Here is a 20691-nt window from a genome sequence, read left to right as displayed (position 1 = left end):
TAACTTCAGAGCTGTCTCCACAAGTGTTGCGGAAACAACCAGTTGCATTAAAGAGTGTCATCATCGATGGAGATAGAACAACAAACGGCGACATTCTTACTGAGAGAACAGTGAAAAAAGTGACAGCCATCTTGAGTAGTAGCTACTAATTCACCACCTGACTCAAGTGTATATTATGTAACTGTCTTCCACAATGTGTCTTGACACTGGGCAGTGGAGAGCTCTGTGGGTGACAAACAATAGACACGGGTCACTGCAGAAACAAGGACACTACGAGATAGCGCATCAGCGCGTTCAACGGCAACATTCGCTTTGCCTAAAATTCGCTTGGATAGTGAGACACCATTTGGCAAGGCTGCAAGGCAGAGAGTAACTTTTTCACCTTAGAAAAATATTATTGTAGAGTGTATGTAGAATGCGTATACTGCAATGGGACTGCCAAATATTAGTTTTTTGAAGTGCTTGAGTACTCAAGTGAAATGTGCTAGTGTGACGGCGCCTTTAAATAGAATACTTTTTCAGCCACAGAACACGATTGGCATGACTTAGGCCGCTTTCACACCAGAGTGGCACGCCGCGCGTGGCAAGTGCAAGTGACACGTAACACGATGATTTCAAATCAAGATTGCACGTGACGCGTGTCAGACCGCTTTCACTCATTTCACAAGATGACATTATGGAAGGATGATGTTACTGTTGCTTTGATTGGTGTTGTAGTCGCCCACAGAAGATAAAGGAAGATGTGTTGGATACATTTGTATCTTAAAGAGAATGTAGAAGCTCACAGTGCTTATGTAGTTACAAAGCAACTAGAGGTGCATGAAGAGAAGTTCCAGCAGTTTTACCGAATGCGGAAAGAAAATACAAAACAAATTCATTGTACATACCTGTAGAGAGAAACGTCTCTACTGTACAGATCCATGCCTTGTCTTGTTCATCCCTCGAGATGTACTTAGGTGATCTGTCATATAGACATTTTTGTTTTTCCACAGCTTTTACAGATTGTATGTTAAATCGTTCATTGCCTGGAAGAGAGAGGCAGAGCTAGTTGTGCACGAGAGCACGTGTCCCAAGTCTCATTCACTGGGCGAGCGAGGCAGTGTTGTCAAATGTCTTCGCAAATCTGTCTCGACACTTGAAAACTACTCTATATATGCCATACAGCCAAAAGTTTTCCTTTTATATTATATTTTGTTATTAAAATTTAACATTTTAATATTACCTTGAATAATAATAAGTTTGGATGTGAAAGCTCCATTAAATTTTGACAACACAGTCCGAGGCGACAAGTCGCACGCTGGGAAAAAAAAAAAATCGGGCAAGTCCAATCCCGGGGTGGCAAGCAGGTCGCACGTGGCACAAGCGACGTGTCGCGCCACTTTGTAAAAGGTTTCATATGTACCCGGATCGTTTTAAAATAGTGTGGCCTTATGCATACCTACTTCATGCCCATTCCCAGATATCTCTCTCTCTCTCTCTCTCTCTCTCTCTCTCTCTCTCTCTCTCTCTCTCTCTCTCTCTCTCTCTCTCTCTCTCTCTCTCTCTCAAGTATTAAGGGAACCAGCCTAGAGCAAAAAGAACTGGATAAAAAAAAATGCTCATAATGTTGCCAAAAAAAATAAATCCGTGGTTGGAGCAAAATCAATTAAGCAATTTGAGGGCAGACTTGATAAATTTTGGATTAATCAAGAACTAAAATATAACTATAAGGCAAAAAACCACCGCACGCTACTACAAGGTGAACATGTAGATCTGGAGTCACAGGCGTAAGCCTCTTCCAGGAAGTCTTCTGTGAGTATCTGTGAGTATCTGTGAGTGTATAGGAATACTGTTCACAAGAATCATTAATTTCCATGTTCTCTACAGCACCTCTCTCAAGATTCCTTACGTGGCTATCAACTACAAGATTTTCGAGAAGCTGGTGAGTGCTGGCGGATGGTGGAGCTGTTCGTTCGAGCTGGTTTATGTTTATCTTTGCTTCTTTTTATTTTTTGCATTCAACATAGTTTTGATTAATGTCTTGAATATAATGAAGAATTATTCCACGCCTACACATTCACGTAGTCATAACACCGCGACTTAGCTGAAATTATCATCTAATTTCCTCTCCTTTGTGGCAGCTCTCAGAAGATGCGCTCAAGGTGCTCACCGTCATTCAGGTAAGTATTGGGCAAAGAAGCTTGAGAGCTCGAGTCTGTAAGCTTCTTTGGTACTAGGACAGCGTCGAGGAAGTTTATAATTATCTTTATTAAACTTCAGTGGGATGTCCACGTGTGTGTGTGTGTGTGTGTGTGTGTGTGTTTTACAGGATTCGAGCTACAAATGTGTCGTCCCGTCTCCATATCTGTATTTATTTAATCTTTCTGCCTATTATTATTTTTTTATTATTATTATTTTTATTTTATTTTCTTTTATTATTTTTTTTTTTTTTTTTTTTTACTTGCTATTAATATCTTCGTATGGCATCAGCAGATACGGAGGAACTAGAAGCCAGTTACGGCTTTCTGGGCGAGTGGGTGCGTAATGGTTGTGTGTTGTGACAGCTCGTCCTTTCTGAGTCATTTCTTACTAAAAAAGTTGTCTTATCGTTCCAAATACCACGAAAGACCAATATACATTTTGATGGATGCATAGTGTTTAGACTTTCATTTAGGTTAAGAAAATTACGTAGAGCAAATTCGAAACTTCATCTTTCCTTGCTACACGCAAGAACAAGACGGCCTCACGATCAGCTGGTTCCAAGGAATAGTCACTTTTAATATTCCATGGGTGCTTTCCCTCGGGCCGCCCCCTTCTCCCGCAGAAGCAACAACCCAGCAGGACCAGTAGCTGCTCCCCTGTGTTAAGAAGCAAAGGAAAAAAAAATGCAGGTTACAAGTAATTAAAAAAAAAAAAAATCTGGTTATGGAAAATGAAACGCCAAGGTAAGAAAAGATTATCGAGTTGTCCAATGTGAATTTTTTTTTTTTTTTTTTTTTTTTTTTTTTTCAATACAAAATGTGAAAAATATACCACCAGATATTTACAAGTTCATGAGTGAGGGAGAGATTAATGACATCGCATTATTTGTAAGCCGGGCGTTACAAATGTTAAAAGTACCATATGAATATACTCCAAGCTTTTCATGAGGCTTTGTTGAGTCAACAAACTAAATGAAAAAACTGGAAATATCGAGCTTAAACTTGGAAGTGGGTGAGCTGAGATCTACGCACCAGTAACATTGTGAACCCAGCCGTCATTCACTGCTGACTGTACACTTGAAGAAATATATGAAAGAAAAGCAACGGAAAAATAACTTTATGTTATGTGGTATCAAGGAGACCCATAAAAGTATTCCTGCAGAACTGAAGATAAACATACCCACACTGTTTAGGAATGTGAAGTTCTGAAATGGATAACAATAAGTAACTTAAAAACTTAGTGAAGACTGCAAACCCATTGCCATCTGTGATGCATTCAAAAAGCTAAAATCCCAAAATTTAAGATTCCAAAGGTGAGTTGAAGAGTACAAGACCAACGGATATTTTAGCAAAACAGCACAAAACTGACACCAACTTGCAAACCCCTACCTTGTCCTTACTATCTGTGCATCCCCAGTGCCCAGGAGACACCTGTGTGTAGGAAATATGCTGTATCTCTGTAGGGAATATGTCACTGCTCTAGAGTCTACTAAATTTGTAGATGTGGTGTGTAGGAAGTGTATGCATGGTATAGGAAATGTGGTGCGCCTTAATGCTTGAGACGAGTTTATCACAGAAAGTGTCATAACACATGCAAAAATATAAACTTTTCACTAGTCTCCAGTATGGGTTTCTCTCTGGTTATTCCACTGTTATACAGCTAATCAGCCCTTGACAAATGGATGAATGACATTGATAGCCAAAAAGATATTGATGTGGCCTACTGTAACATTAGAAAGCCAATTACCCGAGTTGAGTTCCCCACAGGCACGTATTGCTGAAAGTTGATAGTTATGGTATTAAGAGGAAAGTAGTGGCCTGGAGAGATTTCTTAACAGAAAATAATGGGTACTGGTTGAAAACATAACATCTGAGTGGAGACCTGTCACAAGTGGTATACCCTAAGGGTCTGTTCTTGCCTCCCCCCCAACTTTTTTTTTTTTTTTTTTTTTTTTTTTTTTTTTTTAGAACATGTAAGAAATGGCAGTTTAATGCATTTATTTCCTGATGATACTAAAGTATTTAATGAAATCAGAATTCCAGATGACTGCAATATATTTCAAGCGGACTTACATAGAATATGGGCTTGGAAAAAAAAAAATGGCTCCTGGAATTTCACCTTGTTAAAGTGGATCAGATTCACATTGGCAAGAAAGCTCCAGTTACAGCATATGCTATGGATTCCATGATACCCAGAAGCAGTGCAGAAAGAGACCAGGGAGATACTAATGATGAAAAGTTCTCTTAATCATACTATGATGATCATTATGCTGTCATATTTGTATCTTTGCATCATAACAGGATATTATTCCAGCATTTGATCTCTATTGGTGAATTTGAAATCTTTTAGTTTCTGTGATGTAATTTGCAATATTATTTCTTAAATTTATTTATAGTTTAAATTTAATATTAAATTATAAGTTACAATGAACCCTTGTCTTGATCTTTCAAGATGAAGATAAAAGAATAAAGGAAAAAATTTCCAAATAGAAAATTGTTCCTATCCCTTTAAGAGTAAGTGATGGCTACTCATCCCCTCCCAGGCAGTACAGTCAGATCACTGCTAGCACGCAATATTTTAATGTGAATGGTGTCTAATATGGGGGATCAGTTAACTTTCAAGTCTTACTATAACATGGGAGACTTAAAAAAAAAATCCTAACACAAGGATGGGCCAGGAGCAGCAGAGAAGTCCTTGACACAGGGTACAGTAACACTTCTGTTAGCAGAACCAAATCCTCACTTTAGCAGCAACTTAACTATATTCCTTTTCATTCTATTTAAAAAATTATAATGATTTTGAATATTACCAATATTCAAAGAAATACACAAATTATAGTATTAGTAAGTTATTGTAATGTACTCTGCAGATGTTCATATTGACATATTTAGACATTGACCTCTCCTCGTCATTCTCTAATTCCATAATAATTTCAGGTAGATGAGGACATCGAAAATGAGATCTGGCAGATGTGTGCTTTGCTACGAGATCTGGAGCTGAACAAGGAGACACCATACTATAATCCGCACTGTTCTACAAGTCCCTTTCTGCTTTACCTGGCACTTGCTGAGTTTTCAAAGTGAGTATGTTGCATGACTTGCCACCACCCATAATTCACATAATGCTTACAGAAATGTAACATATACATTTTCTCTCATTTGTGGATAATAAAAAAGACAAGATCCTGAGGGAAGACTTGTTCACTATATCTTGATATTTATTTTTCATTTCATTATTATTATTTTGTTTATTTTTCAACAAAGAAAAGTATGACCAAGTGTTATTAATATAATTCTTTGTGAAAAACTCTGCTAAATACTTCTCTCTCTCTCTCTCTCTCTCTCTCTCTCTCTCTCTCTCTCTCTCTCTCTCTCTCTCTCTCTGTCTCTCTCTCGTCTCTCTCTCTCTCTCTCTCTCTCTCTCTCTCTCTCTCTCTCTCTCTCTCTCTCTCTCTCTCTCTCTCTCTCTCTCTCTGGGGAATGAAATACCAAATATAACAACAAAATATAAAGAGGGGAATGCATTCTCTTTAAATATCCTGTTACTTTCATTATGTATTAATGTAAATTAAAGGAACATGAAAACAAAGACATGAAAACAAATTTTCCATTGGAATACAATGAAAATCTTATTGATCTATTCCGCACCCAAAAAAGATATCAATTTGAAAATCAGTTAACATGTTATTTAATGCAAAATATAAGTAATTGTCATAACAAATATCAATACTAAATGATGTAAAATATAAATGAAGCAGCTATGTATCCTTGGAGGTCAACAACACGTACACCATGATCATGCTGTTTGTATGGTAATTGTGTCATTCATATTACTGATATCATCCCTAGCCACCAGCTTCTTGGGAAAAAATTGTGGCTTACATAAATAAAGTTAATTTTATGTAAAAGACAAAGAACACTGAAGAACACAAGTTGAACGAGGATATTACTGCATGGCTGCCACCTCTACTGAAAATTGAGACAGATGTGAAGTGCAGGCTAAAGGAAGCCAGAAAAGTACTTGGTGAACTCTTATTTAACTTGCAAGCTTGAGAGAGAGAGAGAGAGAGAGAGAGAGAGAGTGTTCCTTCTGTTGCCCTTTTTATTGGTGAGATGTGAGCACTTAAAGAATAGCTTGTAACACTGGACATATACTTCCAAGCAGGTGGCATTATGTACATTGACATGATTCTTTTTTTTTCTTTTTTTTTAGTAAAGTACAGTGAAAACTTGCTTTTGTAAGAGCATTTTTAGACTTGAAAGAACATTATTTTACTTTTATTTATTAATTTTATTTTATTTATTTTTTATTTATTTATTTATTTATTTATTTATTTATTTTATTATTTCTTTTTTTCATCATGCATAAGTGGGAAATGACTACTGGTTATATAGTAATAACTGAAGTTCATAATCTGTTCTTTACTATATACAATTCATTGTCAAATCTTACATCCTCATCTTTCCCTCCTCTTATGCAGATTTCAGGAGCACGTGGCAGCCAGCGAGCGCCATGCCCTGCTGCTAGGTTCTGTGTGGGGCCACTTCCTTCCTGCTGTTAGCCGCTGGGTTGATGTAACAGCTTTCAGAGTGTTCTACCGCATCCGAGTGGCCATCCTGACTGACCGGGTTGCTAACACTGGCGAGCCCGTCCAGGTTAGGCAATTACCTCACATATCACAGCCCTACCTTATCCATATGGAGTGAAATGTAGCAGATCTCCCTCATCCTCAACTCTCTCTCTCTCTCTCTCTCTCTCTCTCTCTCTCTCTCTCTCTCTCTCTCTCTCTCTCTCTCTCTCTCTCTCTCTCTCTCTCTCTCTCTCTCTCTCTCTCTCTCTCTCTCTCTCTCTCTCTCTCTCTCTCTCTCTCTCTCTCTCTCTCTCTCTCTCTCTCTCTCTCTCTCAGTAATAATGCATCTTATTGCCTGCTTCCTTTGAACGAAATATGTCTCTGCATTACATGGAAGTCTTTTCAATAAACACTTATTTAAGGTGCATTTTCTTGAAGAAAATAATTAATATTTGGGTCAATCTGGAATGCTTGGCGAAGCAGTACACTACCTCAGCCGTAGACACCACCTCCTGCTTCTACCATGTCAAGACCTTCTGGCGCCACCTGGCCTGGCCTGATCTTGGCACCTCCTACTCTCTTGTGGTCAAGATGGTTGAGGTAAATTTTTTTGTTACACAACATCATCATCTTTTACCAAGCTTCCTGTGACACAACACTGAGCCAGTCAATCAGATTGTGCCAATATTCCAATTTATATTTTTCATTATGTGATCAAATGTTAAAATGTATGACCTGTCTTCTGACATTCTTGGCATAGATTTGCATGGCCATGAATGGTATTCTTAAAGGTTGAATAATCTCATCTGTAAAAGGTTATGGATGATAGCTGTTATTATGACAAAAATTCCACAGGAATGCATGAATGATCACCTTCTGGTGAGCTCATACTGAAATTAGTTTTGTGGCAATATATATATATATATATATATATATATATATATATATATATATATATATATATATATATATATATATATATATATATATATATATATATATATTAATTATATATCAATTATGTATGTTGTAAGGAGACAGGTAACATTCTCAATGGTGCTTTCCTTATTTCTCATTAGTTTTCATAGTTGTCTGTCATAACCTGAAATTCCCACCACTTATAGACCTTATGTTACAACTTTGCTGAACAGAATAACCTCAGGACACATACTATTTTTGTTCAGTTTTAATTTTTGATCCATGCAGTCATGTTCTGTCAGAATCCACCTTCTGTGTCATAAATGTTTGTTTTATTTTTACTGATTTTAATTCAACAGACAGAACACTTTAAAGAGGTGGTGATTTTGGTAGTGGTGCTGGCTAGAAAGGCTGTGACATTAACAATAGTGTTTGTGATATGGGAATGTTTAGTCAAAATGGAATAGTTGGTTGTGATAGTGGTGAAGATGAAAGTGCTGACAGCAACAGTGGTTGTGGTGGTGGTGTTCATGAATTTAGTGGTGGTAGTAATGGTCTGTGGGTAATAAGGTTGCACTTTCTTTACAGACTATGTCAGGGGCAGCAGACTACTATGTGCACTTGCTGCAGCAGCGCCTCAACACCCTTGCCACAGACACGACTGACATGGAGCGAGCCCAGCAGCTCTGCATCACTGTCAACAACATGGAGCATGTTAGGCACTCACTCACACTATTACAAGAAGAGCTGCAGGTGTGTAGTAATAATAATAATAATAATAAGGAGAAGAAGAAGAAGAAGAAGAATGATGATGATGATGATGATGAATGGATTATTGCAGAAATTCCTGTGAAACAACTGAAAATAATACATTAACAAGTTGATTTATGCAATTTGTACTGAGGGAAAGTGGCAAAACTACACATTTTATCTCACATATGAATAACATACTAGAGAGGGTGTGTGGGTGTGAAGGGTTTTTTGTTGATGGGGTTAACAGCTCTAGTAGGATGATGCTTGAGGAAGAGTGACAGTTTTATGGTGTGGGAAGTGTGGTTTGGATTATTGGTTAAGAGGGGTTTGTGAATTATATTGATGGAGGGAATGGAGCTGAATCTGCATGTCAGTCCTAGCCCTGACTGGAGTGAGGAGGTTCATATATCTGGTAGTGTGTGAAGAAATTGGGACACTAGGATAAAGCAAGAAGTCCTTGTGCCTCAGGTGATATGAAAGGCTGACACCAAACTATTGTAGGGTCTTGTATTAGCTGTTCCTGAGGGAGGACATTGTCATAGATTATGTAACCCAGGCCATACATTATTTTAACAGCCATTTTTTAGACTCAAAGGAGTCTCGTGTTATTTATGAAGGGGAAGCATATGTTAATTTTGGTAGAATGAATGCTGTGCACATATACTAGAATTCAGCAGATGGAACATCTAGTGATTTAAGGTATCTCACCATTATTAGGCAGTATGTACCTGTAGCCAAGCTAACAATGGCACCAATACAGTGTTTCCAGTGAGTCAAGGGTGACACCTAGAAGTTTAATTCTGTCAACCACCTGAAGGATGTTGAGACCAGGATGAGCAATGTAGGATTGATGTTGGCCTCACCCAGATTTATATACATTTCACTTTTTGTGAGGTTGAGTATAACATTTTCTGTTGTCTAGTATAGAAAAATTATCACAGACAGTTTGCACTGAGGTCCAAATCAGCTGTTTTGAAGCTGGATACAATGATATATCCATGTATTTCGACTTGTGATCTGTGTCCTGTGGACATCTTTGATATGGATGATTGATTGATTAATTTAAGTTAAGGCCCCACAACTAATATGGATAAGGGAGCACACAGGTCCCTTCTTGGTGACTAAGAATACCACGAGGAAGGTGGGGGTGATGACACTAAGGAAGCCCAACAGACATGAAATAGGAGGGTTCACTCTAAGTTTGATTGCTTTCTATAGGATGATTGTGTGATCAACAAAAAGGCATTTGTGAAGTCAATGAAGGTGAGATTCAGCCCTTTCTTCCTTTACTGTAATTGTTTTATAAACGTAGACTTGGATGCTGATCAGGCAGTGAATAGTGGGACAGGATTTGACACTGCCAGATAGCTGTGGCTCCAGAAAGATATTATTTCATCATAAGCCCACTTAGACACAAAAAGCCTTCGTAGATAAAGTTGGGGATGGATGTGATGGCTGTGGAATGGAGCTGATTCAGAGTGGCTGGAATTCCAGCATTCAGGATGGAGGAGACATAAGGGGAAAGATTGTTGTGGTTCAAGGTATGGAAATTTTGAGAGAAGATGAAAAGTGTGTTCTGGTGGTTTTGGCATCAGTGTTGGTCCATCAGGGCCAGGGAGATTCTGATGACCCATAAGGTTTGTGGAACATTTGAACCAAAGTGAGGGACTACTGTTTTTCATATGTTGTATCTTCATAGGTTAGTAGGATTTCTTGCTAAGTTGTATCTGTAATTTAAGAGAGAGAGAAATTTGTAATGTGTGTGTGTGTGTGTGTGTGTGTGTATTTCATTTGCAGCTATTTTACATTTCCTAAAAATTTTAATACTGCTGCTATCAGCACCTATCTATTACCACAGAGTAATCCATGTTTTTTTTTTTTTTTTTTTTTTTCTTCACACAAAGAAATGCTGGATACCTTCATATAGTGCACAGATCTATCTGAATCGTGTCTTTCAAACAGCTTGATCTGCTAACACAACAACTGGATGCCCAGGAAGGCCAAGGTGGCACTACCTACAGTGACCACATAGCCAGCCTCCTACTCGAGGCCCTCACTAATCTAGATGCCAGGATCGCCAACTCCATGTCTCCCGTGGCAGAACAGGTGACCCAATTATATATATATTCAGTCAGGTCACTGCTAATGCACAATACTCTAATTTAAGGATCAGTTTCCTTACAAATTATATTCTAACATGGGGAACTTAAAACTTAACATGAGGATGGGCCACAACTGGCTGCAGAGAAGTCCACAATGTGAAGTAGGATAACATGAAAGTCAGGGAGTAAGCACTACCACCATTGCCATACACAGTGATAGGAGTTTAGTGAGGAAAAGTGTGAGCTGCAGCTGCCACCACTGCTGCCACCAAAGCCACTGCCGCCACCACCACTATCACTGCCACCACCACCACTGCCACCACCACCACCACCATACACAGTGATGTAAATTTAGTAAGAAGATGGGTAGGCTACACCTGGTGTTGTCATACCTGTCATACACAGTGATGTGAGTTTAGTGAGAAGGGCAGACAAGTTACATCCACCATACACACTGAATTTAGGGTGTAGAAGGGCAGACTACTGCAACAGCTGCCACTGTTGCCATACACAGTGATGTGAGTTTAGGGAGTTGAAGAACAGGTTGCAGCTGCCACCACCGCCTTACACAATGATGTGAGTTTAGTGAGGAGAAGGGCAGGCTGCTGCTGCCACCACCACCACCACTACCACCCCACAGTGATATCAATAGTGAACATTCATCAGCTGTGTGTAAACAGTGGCCCAATGTGGTTTTTTAATGATTGTTACTATATTGTACCAATTTTTATTTTCTGTCCTTCGGATGTTTTATGAATTCTTATGTATTTACTACTTTGAGTTACATCCTTTTAAAAAAAACTGGATGTTATAGTTGGTCTAGAATGCAGTAATACATGGTCACTTTTGAAAGCAGTTCTAATTTGTGATTACAGTGTCACTGTATATGAGTTAACCTGCTTGAACATAGGAATGCATAGACTGACTACACCTACATATGTCATTTTATGCTGGTCATCCTCTTCTTTGCTTCTGACTTCTCCATCTGCACATCACATTAGACTGTATCATGCCTCTCTCTCTCTCTCTCTCTCTCTCTCTCTCTCTCTCTCTCTCTCTCTCTCTCTCTCTCTCTCTCTCTCTCTCTCTCTCTCTCTCTCTCTCTCTCTCTCTCTCTCTCTCTCTCTCTCTCTCTCTCTCTCTCTCTCTCTCTCTCTCTCTCTCTCTCTCTCTCTCTCTCTCTCTCTCTCTCTCTCTCTCTCTCATGCACTTCCTTTCACACTCAGATCAGTGTGGAACTACAGAAGGATGTTTTTCACCTGGCGTGGTCCCCAGACTCTCTGCCTGCAGAGGAAGCTGTCCGGCCACTGCTAGAACGCCTCTTTGCTTCACTCTCAACATATTCAGCTGCTCTTCTTAAGAACAACCTGGATCGCCTTCTGTACCTACTGTGGCTGGCAGTGCTCAATGCCCTCCAGGATCAAATTGGCAAGGACACTGAAGTGAGTGGTGTAAGCATGGCATCCAGTTATCTCTCTCTCTCTCTCTCTCTCTCTCTCTCTCTCTCTCTCTCTCTCTCTCTCTCTCTCTCTCTCTCTCTCTCTCTCTCTCTCTCTCTCTCTCTCTCTCTCTCTCTCTCTCTCTCTCTCTCTCTCCTCTCTCTCCTCTCTTCTCTCTCCTCTCTCTCTCTCTCTCTCTCTCTCTCTCTCTCTCTCTCTCTCTCTCATATAAGTGTTTCATCAATTTTTATTCAGGTTTTTTTAGACTTTTATGGCATTTCTGGCATGTAGGAAGTTCCTTCATTAATCATAATCATGAGAAATTTCTGGGGATAAGATATAATGAAAAGTTTTATTCACTTCAAATGTGAATGGGCATAAGAGGCACTGCAGTTTCAGTGACGATAATTATGCCACCGGCAGGAGAAGCAGGTGACATTTTTTGTGAGACTGTATGATGCGCTTGAGTTACTGCGAGCCTTCTTCTCTGCCCATGGCCGAGGTCTGGATGACAACTCCCTTGCAGGACCAGAGTACATCACCCTGGAAAGGCAGCTGCGGGTAGGTATCCACAGGGCGAAGGTGATAAAGATAGATACTTAAACTTCATAGATCATGTCACAGGTTGATGACTGAGACATTGTTATCAATGCACTTCTTCAACACTGTACTAACTACAGCTCTCTGCCTAGTTACAACAAAGTTGAAGTACTCCAGTCTTTGTTGTTTTTGTGGCCATACTTCCCCAGCCTGCAAAAACTGACATGATTAGACCAACTTACTTATTTCCATCAAAAATACAGAATGAGAAAAGAGAAAGAATGTTTAAGGGAAAACATATGTGTTAACCTAAAGCATGGAGGTAGTTTATGTAAAAAAACTGAAAACAAGCAAAAATGAGCAAAACAACCAAAATACTGTCTTAGGAAATTAATGGTCAAAAGATAGTGCAGGCTATTCAGACATTCTTATGGACATTTCTGTGTTCTTTTCTAGAAAAAGAATGCCACCCAATTAAAAGTGATTGGGAAAATCAGTCCAGAAAGATGGTGCACCTTCATTAAAGTGTTCTGCAGAAGCCAAATATTTCTCCACTATGAACATATTGCAGAAATGCAACATTTTGCATGAAAGCAGACTTGTGAACATTTTAGCACAACTGTCTCTCTTAAAGATAAATTATATAAATTGCTGTTATCAGTTGATCACTTACAAAATCCACATTAGTGACCTTATTCAAATTATGTAAGCATTCAAATGAGCAACTTCTAATTGTGGTTCTAATTGTGAAGTGCCTCAAGGAAAGTCTGCTTGAATTTAAGTGAAAAAATACTACACAATACTGCTCAATAAAGATAGCTATCAAATCAATACAGGAGACACAATGTAAATTACTGTTGTTTGTTTATCAGTATGCATTAAATTTTTCTCAAACCTCTTGTCTGCAATGTCTTCAAAATACAAAATGCCATGATGAAATATAGTACATACACTGATCTTTCAACCATTGCTGTCATTGTCAACAGCTAATCATAACATCAGTGGAGGAGGCAGTAGGCACCTGCCAAAATGATAATTACTCCCAGTGAGGTCTAAAGCACTGGATCAGGGGGTGCTGTGAACTTTTCATTAAACCCAGCTGTGACCTCACTGAACGTTTCCCTTTGTGTCTTACAACACATGGGGGCAGTCACAGACTACCCTCTAAAGACAATTCTCTTTCTCCACACAAAACTACAAGCACCTGATAACACACACACCCTTCACTCAAAAATTCAAAACTATCATGGCGACTCCTACACCAGCCTCAGAGTCCCCATCTGGGGAGGGGATCACATGTCCCCAGATCGGATTGCTCTTCTGATAATGACCCTAAGTGTCTTGACATCCCCTTCAACTTTTTCTTCATTAACTTCTGCAACATTCGCAGTCTTATATCTAATTTTCAATCTGTAGACCACCACCTCTCCTCTTCTAAACCTCATCTTCTTTTCCTCACTGAAACACAGGTGTCTGAGGCAACTGACAGTAGCCCCTTTTCTGTTCCCTCCTTTCTCTATCCTCATTTTCAATCCAAAGCTGGATGTTGCGTTTATGTGCGCAATGACTTAACCTGCTCTTGTGCCCATGCTCTTGAATCTTCCGAGTTTTCCACCATCTCGCTATGACTACAGAGTCACTCTCAAACTAAATTTATCTTTGTTGTATACCTCTCACCTAACTCCTCTGACTATGAGAAATTCTTTGACTTCTTAACTTCCAGAGTGGAGTACATTCTGACACCCTTTTGCAGAGATCTCCATTCTTGGAGACTTCAATGTTCACCACCAGCTTTGGCTTTTCTCTCCCTTCACTGACCATCATGATGAACTAGCCTTCAACTTTGCTGTCCTCCATGACCTAGAGCAATTGGTGCAACACCCTTCTCATATTCCTGACCATCTTGGAGATACACCCAACATTCTTGGCCTTTTCCTGCCCTGTAATCTTTCTGCTTATGCTGTTACTCTATCTTCTCCGTTGGGCTCCTCCGATCACAATCTCATATCTGTATCTTGTCCTATTGCTCCAATCCCTCCTCAGGATCCTCCCAAAGGGAGGTACCTGTGGAGTTTTGCCTCTGCTAGTTGGGGGAGACCTAAGGAGGTATTTTGCTGATTTTCTTTGGAATCACTACTGCTTCCGTGTCAGACACCCGTCTTTGTGTGCCGAGCACATAACAGAGGTGATAGTGTCTGGCATGGAGGCGTACATTGCTCACTGTTTTTCTCAACCTAGACCTTCCAAACCTTGGTTTACCACAGCTTGTTCTCGTGCTATACATGATAGTGAGGTGGCCCACAAAAGGTACTTAAGCCTTCCATCACCAGAATCTCATGCACTTTACATTTCTGCCCAGAACCATGCCAAGTCAGTTCTCCAACTAGCTAAAAACTCCTTCAAGATCTTTCAAAATCTAACTCCCCTTATGACTTATGGTATCTAGCCAAAAATATCTCCATTAACTTTGCTTCTTCTTTTTTCCCTCCCTTATTTCAACCAGATGGCACCATAGCTATCACATCTATCTCTAAAGCTGAACTCTTCCCTCAAACCTTTGCTAAAAACTCTACCTTGGACGATTCAGGGCTTGTTCCTCCCTCTCCTCCACCCTTTGACTACTTCATGCTACCTATTAAGATTATTCACAATGATGTTTTCCATGCCCTTGCTGGCCTTAACCTTTAAAATGCTAATAGACTTGATGGGGTCCCTCCTGTTGTTCTCCAAAACTGTGCCTCTGTGCTTTCACCTTGCCTAGTCAAACTCTTTCAACTCTGTCAATATCTACCTTTCCTTCTTGCTGGAAGTTTGTCTACATTCATCCTGTTCCTAAAAAGAGTTGCTGTTCTAATCCCTCAAACTACTGTCCTAGTGCTTTAATTTCCTGCCTATCTAAAGTTTTTTAATCTATTCTTAGCAGGAAGATTCTTAAACATCTATCACTTCACAACCTATCTGATCACCAGTATGGGTTCCGTCAAGGCTGCTCTACTGGTGATCTGGCTTTCCTTACTGAGTCTTGGTCATCCTCTTTTAGAGATTTTGGTGAAACTTTTGCTATTGCCTTGGATATATCAAAAGCTTTTGATAGAGTCTGGCACAAAGCTTTGATTTCCAAACTACCCTCCTACAGCTTCTATCCTTCTCTCTGTAATTTCATCTCAAGTTTCCTTTCTGACCGTTCTATTGCTGCTGTTCTTCAAAATCTATTAACAGTGGTTTTCCTCAGGGTTCTGTCTTGTCACCCACTCTCTTCTTATTATTCATTAATGACCTTCTAAACCAAACTTCTTGTCCTATCCACTCCTACGCTGATGATACCATCCTGCACTTTTCCATGTCTTTTCATAGACGTCCAACACTTCAGGAAGTAAATATTTCACACGGAAGCCACAGAACACCTGACTTCTGATCTTTCTAAAATTTCTGATTGGGGCAAAGTAAATTTGGTATTGTTCAATGCATCAAAAACTCAATACCTCCATCTATCAGCTCAACACATCCTTTCAGACAACAATCCCCTCTTTTTCAATGACATTCAACTGTCCCCCTCTTCTACACTGAATATCCTCGGTCTGTCCTTTACATATAATCTGAACTGGAAACTTCACATCTTATCTATAGCTGAAACAGCTTCTATGAAGTTAGGCGTTCTGAGACGTCTCTTCCAGTTTTTCTCACCCCCCTAGCTGCTAACTCTGTACAAGGGCCTTATCCGTCCATGTATGGAGTATGCTTCACATGTCTGGGGGTGTTCCGCTCATACTGCTCTTCTAGACAGGGTGGAATCAAAAGCTTTTCATCTCATCAACTCCTCTCCTCTAACTGACTGTCTTCAGCCTCTCTTTCATCGCAGCAATATTGCATCTATTCCTATCTTCTACCGCTATTTTCATGCAAACTGCTCTTCTGATCTTGCTAACTGCATGCCTCCCCTCCCCTCGTGGCCTCACTGCACAAGACTTTCTTCTTTTTCTCACCCCTATTCTGTCCACATCTCTAATGCAAGAGTTAACCAGTATTCTCAATCATTCATCCCTTTCTCTGGTAAACTCTGGAACTCCCTGCCTGTTTCTGTATTTCCACCTTCCTATGACTTGAATTAATTCAAGAGGGAGGTTTCAAGACACTCATCTTTCAAGTTTTTACTACCACTTTGGACCCTTTTCTGGGACTGGCATCTCAGTGGGATTTTTTTTTTTTTTATTGGATTTTTGTTGCCCTTGGCCAGTGTCCATCCTACATAAAAAAAAATAAAATAAAAAATAGGTCACAATATTCTGTTCATTAGTCAGTGCTGGAATGGTATCTATGATGGAGTTTGTATAGAGGAGTGCTTTATTTCATGTGTTCCCAACTCCAGAAAACTCTACATGTGCCCCTCACACCTGTTTTGACCATTTCTGTTCTTTCATATTTTGTGCCTCTCTCATTCATCATCTCCCTTCCCTCCTCATGTCTCTATACCCCAAGAATCTGGATTGTCTCTATTTACTTATCAAATATTATTTACTATATGTCAGAATTCTGGGAAACTAGAGACTTATTGTATAAATAGAGGATCTTACTATGCACAGAAAGCAAGCACAAAATTCACATAAGAACAAACAAAGGCTACAGGATTCAGAGAGTTTAATAAAACAGATGTGTATTGGTGACTTGTTCATTGTCTTCATACCATGGCAGTAGTAGCCCATCAGCACAGCAAAAAGACTTTGATTATGGAGGACTCCAGGTTCTGCTTTCCTGTTAGAAAGATAAAACTTAAGTAGACAGAAGAATTATTCCAAAAAAAAAAATGCAATTAGTGTTTGTGTGTGTGTATTAGTGTCCCATAATCTTATGTGAAATGTTTCTTTTTCCTTTAGACATTTACACCATTTCTATCTTATAAAGTATACCAGCTAACTTATAAAAAGAGTGGAGTTTGTAATTTGATGGTATTATCTACCCTTATCCTCACTTTCCCACCCACACATAATATAGCATAATCTTCATGCACTGAGTCATCAAAACTATCTTCCAGCATTAACACTTGTCGTCAGATTAGCAGATAACGCTGAAACTGCGTAGTAACCCATCTGTTTCTGCTTTCATTCACTGGGTAATGTGGTGCAGCTCCACAAGACAACGACAGAGACCCTCATCGAGACTTATCACATGGAGCGGTTAATGGAGCAGGAGCGTGTCGAGACCCAAGAGTATGGATCACTCTTTGTCAGAGCATATTTTAATCACGACTCTCTGTGTGTTGAGGTGTTGCAAGCCAAGAATGTCATCCCTCTTGACCCTAATGGTAAAGAAACAAGGTGAAACCGTGGTGTTTATAGATGATTCATTGAATGAGTGAGAACACTGACAGATACAAAATAAGAGGTTCATTGATGAATGTGTTTGTGTATAGTGTGCATGTACTTCAGCCATTGAGTCCTACTCAGTATTTTCAGCTGAGTGTGCATGTATGCAACAATGTTTAGCATATAGTTGTGAGGTGAGATATTAAACAGGGAACATTTATGTGAACTACAGTACACACATTCCACTTTAACTTTTCTCTCAGCATCAAGTTTCTTGAGGTTCTAAATCCTCAGACAAAACAGATAGCAGCAAATTGTAGCCCACATAATCCATTTGGTTATTACATTACCTTTGCTTTGAATGCTCTTTTAATTCCTTTACTCCTCTGTGTATATTTGCTCCCTTTGTCAGCACCACCTCCCTACAGGTTTCAGTGATCCCTTTGTGGTGATTGAACTGCTCCCACGACGTCTGTTTCCTGGAGCAGCGCAACAGCAGACCAACGTCCACAAGAAGACGCTTCACCCACTCTTCGATGAATGCTTCGAATTGTTAGTTAATTTGAGGGCTCAGTTTGCTCATGGCTGGTGTGATTCATCAGATGCACCTAGGCTCATTTTTATCTTTCTATTCATGTTGATTAATTTCATTTTGATATGTATCCTATTTCCTTGATGTTTCTCATGTCCATGAAATGAAAACAAGAATATACTTACTAATTCAGATTTTATACTCAAAAATTAAATAAACCAAAAATATGTAAAGTAACCTATTTTTTCAAATAATATACAAACAATTCTTTTCTTTTATTCTGTAATGATGTTTCTTCATATATCCTCCAGCCCTGCCTCCCTGGAAAGTTGTCAGGCAGAGGGAGCCATGATCTTATTCACATTAATGGATCATGATGTCATCACCTGCAATGACTTTGGAGGTGAAGCCTTCTTGTCTTTGAATACTATATCAGGTGTTGTGGCTTCCTCCTCCTCTGTTGATAACTTCCATGGCCTCAAACCCATCGAGCTGAGCCTCATGTTTCAGAAGGATCCAGGTCTGTAATAGTGTTTGTAATGTAGGTTCTGTATTAGAATTTACCACTCTTCAAAGTAATTTAAGTCTGAGATTTCATCTATAAACAAAGCTCTACTTTATCTACATTTCACAAAAATGGTTTAAATATTAGATTTTTCCAATCAGTGAATTACAGTTAGGGGAGATTTCAAAAGAGAATGTCAGCTTGGTTTATATGAATTTCTGTACTGAATCATATATGTATTTAAGTACGCCTTGCAACCTTCCTGCTCTTATACATTATGTCATTCACATCTTCTTTAATCCCTAAAGGACAGACAGTGGTGATGATTTTCATCCTGTTAGGACCAGCCCTCCAGCACTAAATGTTGAAGATAGCGTATATTCACTTACACCTTAAATTTGGCTAGTAATGAAAGAGCCAATGAAATAAGTTTTGTACTCATCATCAAGTCTTCTTCTTTCTAATGATGACATCTAGAAGTCTCTACATGCAGTGGTTATGAAAAGACAGTGAGTTGAATTAAGAGGAGAGACTTGAAAGAAGCGAGTCACTTACCTGCCATGCCATGTCGCCTGACTGGATATGGCTAGTGCCTAATGAAAATGGATGCCCTGAGCTCTCTTCATACATGCTAAACTATGATATAAGCTCCCTCCACACAATATAGCCCCTGTTGTGCATGGTTAGCAGATCTTTCTATCTTAGTTATGCCCTACAGCTCACAGAGGATGTTGAAACAAATGCAGATTCCTCTGAAGCTGCTATTGGTGTTGAGCATCTTTCTCAGTATCTTCTGCAGTATCAGTATCATCACTCTCTAGGCTCAAATCAGCTGCAATTCCTCAGGATATCTCAATAGAAACAAAGAGACAGTTTTATCGAGTTCCACCCTATTGCACTCTCACAACATGTGTATTAAGTGGTCTGGTACAAGTGGGTGATACGTGTGGCGTTGAGATGCGAGGGCAGGAGGGAGCTGGCAGGGAATTGGACTTATCAGAATTACTCTCACTGCATGTGGCCATGGTGAGAGTGGAGCAAAGACTGAGAGATTAGCCTAACCAACTCACATTTATTACCAATGACTACTATAAAAACTGACAAAAAGTAGCTTAATTTACCATAAAAATTGCAAAGCTGTTATAACTGCCTCTGATCCTCATGTGGGAAAGTGGTTATAGCCACCTCCAGTTTTTTACAAGTTAAATAATATGCTTTGTATAATGTTCATGCCTTTCAGTCATATATTTTTAATAGTATGTTTCCCTCATTCCTACAGACAACTCCATCTTGAAGGTGCTGGAGACAAGGACAAGCGACAAGGTGGCAATGGAGTTTGTCAAAAAACAAAAGGAGAGAATTGCTCGGCCTACTTAGGACTTGAAGCTACACAAGTCTCTTCATTCATCTCAAAATGTCTTGTCACCCACTGTTCCTCTATTTCCTGCCACTCGCTCAACTATGATGACCTCATCAGGTCTACCTACTGCTCACACGTCTCATCATTCTCATCACCCCTGCCATGTTGTGATGCAGTTTTTGTTTTCCTTATAGATACTGTGTTCCTTCAGCAGCCATAAATATAGATAGGTAGATAGAGAGAAGTCAACCATACCACTGGAAACACATGTCAGCCTGGAAATGTGATGAATAGTAACTGTATAACACACACACACACACACACACACACACACATTCCCTGAGTTACATGCAAGTTAAGTTCCAGATGTTCATTCATAAGTCATAAATTTGTAGAATATTCTGGGTGTACGGTACCTTCTCAATATTTGCGCCTGCTTTTCTTCCAGAGCCACAGAACTAAACTCAAGTATCACAAAACTTGGAATATTG

General features: G+C 39.4%; 1 protein-coding gene and 1 long non-coding RNA gene across 5 annotated transcripts in view; one reads left to right on the top strand and one right to left on the bottom strand.

Moving 5' to 3' along the window:
* Window positions 1-20408, top strand: part of LOC135110899 (BAI1-associated protein 3-like) — a 126058-nt gene extending 105650 nt beyond the window's left edge. For all 4 annotated transcript variants that reach the window (XM_064023529.1, XM_064023528.1, XM_064023527.1 and 1 more), the window contains 13 exons: window positions 1867-1921; window positions 2121-2159; window positions 5118-5260; window positions 6662-6836; window positions 7235-7351; window positions 8258-8422; window positions 10385-10528; window positions 11751-11966; window positions 12387-12524; window positions 17625-17802; window positions 18232-18355; window positions 18647-18855; window positions 20120-20408. In XM_064023529.1, coding sequence (XP_063879599.1) covers window positions 1867-1921; window positions 2121-2159; window positions 5118-5260; window positions 6662-6836; window positions 7235-7351; window positions 8258-8422; window positions 10385-10528; window positions 11751-11966; window positions 12387-12524; window positions 17625-17802; window positions 18232-18355; window positions 18647-18855; window positions 20120-20217 — 1801 coding nt within the window. In that variant the 3' untranslated portion in view covers window positions 20218-20408. The remainder of the gene's footprint in view (window positions 1-1866; window positions 1922-2120; window positions 2160-5117; window positions 5261-6661; window positions 6837-7234; window positions 7352-8257; window positions 8423-10384; window positions 10529-11750; window positions 11967-12386; window positions 12525-17624; window positions 17803-18231; window positions 18356-18646; window positions 18856-20119) is intronic.
* LOC135110900 (uncharacterized) overlaps window positions 13244-20691 on the bottom strand; it is a 7629-nt gene continuing 181 nt past the window's right edge. The window contains exons 1-3 of the long non-coding RNA XR_010273486.1: window positions 20617-20691; window positions 18722-18857; window positions 13244-17252 (exon numbers count right to left, since the gene is read on the bottom strand). The exon at window positions 20617-20691 is cut by the window's right edge and continues 181 nt beyond it. This is a non-coding gene — a long non-coding RNA (uncharacterized LOC135110900). The remainder of the gene's footprint in view (window positions 17253-18721; window positions 18858-20616) is intronic.

The sequence above is a fragment of the Scylla paramamosain genome, chromosome 21, assembly GCF_035594125.1.
Source record: "Scylla paramamosain isolate STU-SP2022 chromosome 21, ASM3559412v1, whole genome shotgun sequence".
Taxonomy (NCBI): domain Eukaryota; kingdom Metazoa; phylum Arthropoda; class Malacostraca; order Decapoda; family Portunidae; genus Scylla; species Scylla paramamosain.
This window is presented reverse-complemented; position numbering and strand designations above follow the sequence as displayed.